The sequence below is a fragment of the Arachis ipaensis genome, chromosome B03, assembly GCF_000816755.2.
Source record: "Arachis ipaensis cultivar K30076 chromosome B03, Araip1.1, whole genome shotgun sequence".
Classification (NCBI taxonomy): Eukaryota; Viridiplantae; Streptophyta; class Magnoliopsida; order Fabales; family Fabaceae; genus Arachis; species Arachis ipaensis.
Window position 1 is genome coordinate 3,749,809 of NC_029787.2, and position 2,527 is coordinate 3,752,335.

The 2,527-nt window shown below is 31.3% G+C and overlaps 1 protein-coding gene across 1 annotated transcript; it reads right to left on the reverse strand.

Annotated features, from left to right (window-relative positions):
- LOC107629178 (LOB domain-containing protein 1) lies at window positions 477-2,527 on the reverse strand. Its single transcript, XM_016331895.1, has 2 exons — window positions 2,257-2,527; window positions 477-1,110 (listed from the first exon to the last, which is right to left on the reverse strand). Exons 1-2 carry the CDS (start codon window positions 2,497-2,499, stop codon window positions 733-735), a joined length of 621 nt encoding a protein of 206 aa, XP_016187381.1. The 5' UTR covers window positions 2,500-2,527; the 3' UTR covers window positions 477-732.

The following is a 2,527-nucleotide window of genomic DNA, read 5'->3' on the forward strand; positions in this document are numbered from 1 at the left end:
TGTGACAAATCAAAATTAAAATAGGTGCATAAGATTCAAAATCCCACCGTAAATAAAGACCTATCATCACATGACTTTTTTTCTTGAAAGAGATTGATTGATCATATCTCTATATATATACCTTGTATGTGGAAAGTTTATTATATGTTATGCTTAATTAATTATGAGCAAGGCTACGTGAATCGTAAATATTATTATTTTTTATTAGTAGTTAGTCAATAATATTTTGATATACATATATTCTTCATATACCTCATTTCTCAATTCTCACCTAGCTTGCGCAATAATGGGAGACATGCTCGCAGGTATATAAGGAATATTCTTTCCCCATATAATTAATTCAACTTAAATCCTAGCTACATAGTTATTTTTAGTCATAATTCAATATTTCTTCAGCAAGATCGATATATATCTATTTTGAGAAATGATTTATATACTTTATCTTTTTAAATACTAAATCGATTTATTTTTCTTTACTATTAAATCAAGCATGAGAACCCATTAATTATATAAGTCTCCCACATTATTGATCTAATCATATAGAAAATTAATCTAATTTAGAATTAAAGAGAAATTAAGTACAAAAATCACGGCTGTTTTTTTAAATCATCTATGTATGTTATAAAAAATAATATTTATATTATTTTTTGTATACACATCTCTTATACGAAAGAAAGGTCGTATACAAAAAAATAGTACAAATATCATTTCTCGTATATAACGTACGATAAATCACGTCCAGAGCGGCTCCCACAATGAATTGAGGCTAGGGGTATCCTCAAAGTAGTTGATGTTACTTTGTTGATAGTGAGGACTTGGAACACTGAAATCCTCCATTGATGATTGCTGAGGTGATGATTCAAATTCTTGTTGTTGGGAGCTTTTTTGTTGTGCCATTTCCATGTAAATTAGGGCAACAAGGTTGGCTTGTTGAAATTGCATGGTTGCAACCTCAGCTTGTGCTTTTGCCAATTGTGCTCTAAGTTCATTGACTTGCTTCTGAAGGTGGCAAATTGCACCTGCACTACCATAAACTGGGTCCCTTATTCTTGCACTTGCCTCATACACCATGCTACTCACTGCATCAGCTCTTTGAGATTCCGGAAGGTCCTAGAATATATATATATAAAAATAATATATGAGCTTTAATTTAAAATTAATTAATAAAAAACTATATGTTATTACAAAGCTTATTTTAATTCGTCGCGGATTTGAGCTCCATTTAAGGGTTGCTGCATGTAAAAGGCAGGACTCAAACCCCCGACATTTGCTTAAGCAAATGAATGAACTGACCACTCGACCAATCCAAGTTGGTTGACAGTCTAATTACTGATAAAGATACATCTTAAAATTTCTTGTCTGATTTAACAACGACAATTTGATCTGTCACTAATTTAATTAGTGGCCAAAGTACACCGTTAAATTTTTCAGAGAAATGATATCATAATCTAATGTATTGTGTTTGATAAGATTATAAGAGGTGAAGAGTGTTACGTATAACTACTAAGAGGCCCACAATTAGGTATTCGTTATATTTGAGTAATTAATGTGATTAATTAATTAGTTTGCCTTCTCCCCTAAAAAAAGCATAATTAGTAAAAGAATAATAACAAAATAATATATATAAAAAAAGGTTCTGTCACTGTCGAAGTTTGAGGGGTTTGCATAAAAAAGAGGGAACTTATGTCCCTTGAAGAAGTCTAGTCTTGCATCCTGTCTCTGAATAATGGAGAGGTACTTTCTATTTCTAATTCCTTGGTCGTCGTCGTCACACTCACGCAGTAAATTCAAAACATGGGAAAATTCTAATATTTAACAATAATTACTTAGATTCAAATCTTGATTTAGTTTTTTTATTTTTATGTTTCTTCTAAATGCTAACGAAAAATTCTTATATAAACTATTCTAAAAAGAAAGAAAGATAGATGTTGACGTAATGTTAAAAATAAATTCCGTTATTATCTAAACTGTAAAAATATTCTAATAATTAAATATAAATTATATGAAAAATGTTATATGTATATCAAAATCAGTCACTAAAACTAAAATTAGCTACAAATGTATTTATGTATAAATACATATATAGTTTAATGGTAAAAACTCAGGTGTAGTCGACTTCACGTAAAGTTGATATCCGAGAGTCGTTAGATGAATTGACTGATTTGACTAAATTTTCATCTAACGACTCTTAGATATCAACTTTACCTGAATTTTCAACTTTTGAGTCTAAATTATATAAAGAAAAATGTAAAATACCTGCAAGAACTTGATGATGTTGCTAGCGCCAAAGACCCTATGAGCAATGGTGAACTTGGTAGGCTCAGTGGGAGGGAAATATGGCGCAAGCATGCATTTCTCGGTGCATCTTCGCCTCAAGATCTTGCATGCTGCACAAGGGCTCATAACAACCGCCACCGTCGCCGCAGGAGGAGGAGGATAACCAGAAGAAGTAGAAGTAGAGTTAGAGTAGGTGTTGTTGTTAGTGTCACTTCCCTCCATATTATTAATAATACTTTGTTATTGTATT